Here is a 2037-nt window from a genome sequence, read left to right on the forward strand (position 1 = left end):
GTGACTGCGTGTGACAGAGTGTGACAGCGCGCGAGTGCCTGGGACGGCAGATGTCGCCCGCTGGATGTTGGGTAGTCAGTTAGTCAGGCTCTGGCAGCTTGTGGATTTCTCTTGTAGTTAGAAATAGGACGACGTTCGCTGTCTTCAACACACGATTGTGCCTTCGAAGCTCCCATGTTCAGTTCCCATCCACAACGATACCGTCTCATCGTGATGGCCATTGCTACAGGTTCTCGTGTGATGGGTCAAAAGCGCGTTTGAGACTACTTTCGCATATGTGCAGTCCTGTAGCGCCAACAACAGTAAGGAGTCTCTGCTGTGGACGACTGAAGACACGTGTCGTCAGTCAGGTAGTGACTTGTGAGTGTTGCATCAAGCGTGCATCGAGACATCGCGCAGTCACAGTAAAATCCAGATTCACCACGTATCAGACACTAGCCAAATTGGTACAGCCGGCCATCGGGGCGTTGAAAGAGGCTGGTGGTGATGCAATGTTAGCAAAGGCCATACAGCGCGGCACGCTAGTTCATCCCTTCTTCACTCGTGGTGCTGGTGGGAACCGGCCGTTTACACCACGTTTGGTGGGTTGAAGGACACGGAAATGACTCCGCAACGCCTCTGGAAATGTCTTTAAGCGGCAAATTTGGTGCAATCAGGGATTACAAACGTGGCGGTCGGTACGAGCTCGCTTCGGCGGGTGGGCGGATCCAGAAGAGCTGCGAAGCAAATTCGATACTAAAATCTGAATGCGGTCGCAGCTGCATTGTGCTCGCATTGCACGGTTCTGTGGTGCACCCAGAAATCCACAACTGGATCCAAGGGACCAACGCGGACCCAAGGGCTTGGGACAGTTGGTCATGGCCGTTGAGCCGATTTCTCGCCGACGGACTGTTAGGCAAGATACCGTAGTTTCTCCGACGGGCATGCCCGCCCGCTCTGCCAACTTCGATTCCCGACCACTTTCAAATGATGGACGGTCATGCTCTGAGCCCGATTCTGGCTCGTAGTGGGGCTATGCCCGACCCTGTCAGGGGCGTTTGTGAACCATCCGGGTACATCCCCCACGTCAAAAATAACCCAGGAGCTTCTCAGAATGCTCCCCATACACACTGCCATGTTCAACAACAATGATTGCATGCACATGTCCACGAATGCGGTAGAGGGAGTCTAGAGGGAGCTTAGAGGGAGCCCGATGTAGCGGACGGAAGTGGCCATGGGCGTTGCCGAGCAAGATGATGCGTATCGCCGGTCTCTCCGCCCGCGAGGAACATTCACTTGGAAAACGTGGGCGTGAGCGATCGCAGCCAGGACTGGCTAGCGACGATGGCCGCGCCTGAACCGCGAAACCTGCGTGTCTGTAGAATATGTAAGCCCGTAGGTAGACCCCGCGTTGTTCATCCTGGCATCCGCCGCTGGAAGATCCAATACGCAACAGATTTCCATCCACCAATTTTCGACATGTTTAGATCAATGATTAGACAGCTCTGTTGCATGCGCTGTGGCAGGGAGACCGAGCTTACTCCGACTGACGACCTCAAAGACGCGGGCATGATTGAGATCGGACACAACTTGTACTACTGCTTCACATGTGCCAAAGTGACGGGCCATCCGAAGGCGCCAGGGGATGCCAAGCTACCGAAGCACACCAAATGAGGAGCGGATTGCCGGCGTCGCATGCAGGTCGTCGTCCGCAGCCCCCGACCCGAGACGGGGTGCAAGAAGGCGGTGCCATCTCAAACGATTGGTCAAAGCGCGCTACTTCACAGCGCCAAGTAGTAGCCTGAGAAGCTCAACTTCGAAACAAATACTATGCAATTCTTGACGGCCACATCTAGGTCGCTTCGGTGACACCTTCTTCAAGAGCCTTCTTCAAGGCGCATTCATGTACTCGTAGACCTATTCAATCGCCTCTCAGCACGCGAGAGAATGCGTCCAAGAAACACTATTACATTGCTATGGTCCCGATAGAAGTCCCACTTTTGGCGACAAAGATCCGTCTGATGCAGCGCTCGACGGGTGCCGACGAACAATGGGGAC

At 54.6% G+C, this 2037-nt stretch overlaps 1 protein-coding gene across 1 annotated transcript; it reads left to right on the top strand.

Moving 5' to 3' along the window:
• Positions 1 to 1323: 1323 nt before the first annotated feature.
• CTAM01_17248 (uncharacterized protein) lies at positions 1324 to 1653 on the top strand (the record flags this gene model as incomplete). Its single annotated transcript, XM_060533235.1, has 2 exons — positions 1324 to 1366; positions 1541 to 1653. 2 exons carry the CDS (start codon positions 1324 to 1326, stop codon positions 1651 to 1653), a joined length of 156 nt encoding a protein of 51 aa, XP_060372187.1.
• Positions 1654 to 2037: the final 384 nt, after the last annotated feature.

The sequence above is a fragment of the Colletotrichum tamarilloi genome (genome assembly GCF_030869305.1).
Source record: "Colletotrichum tamarilloi strain Tom-12 chromosome Unknown Scaffold_442.1, whole genome shotgun sequence".
Lineage (NCBI taxonomy): Eukaryota > Fungi > Ascomycota > Sordariomycetes > Glomerellales > Glomerellaceae > Colletotrichum > Colletotrichum tamarilloi.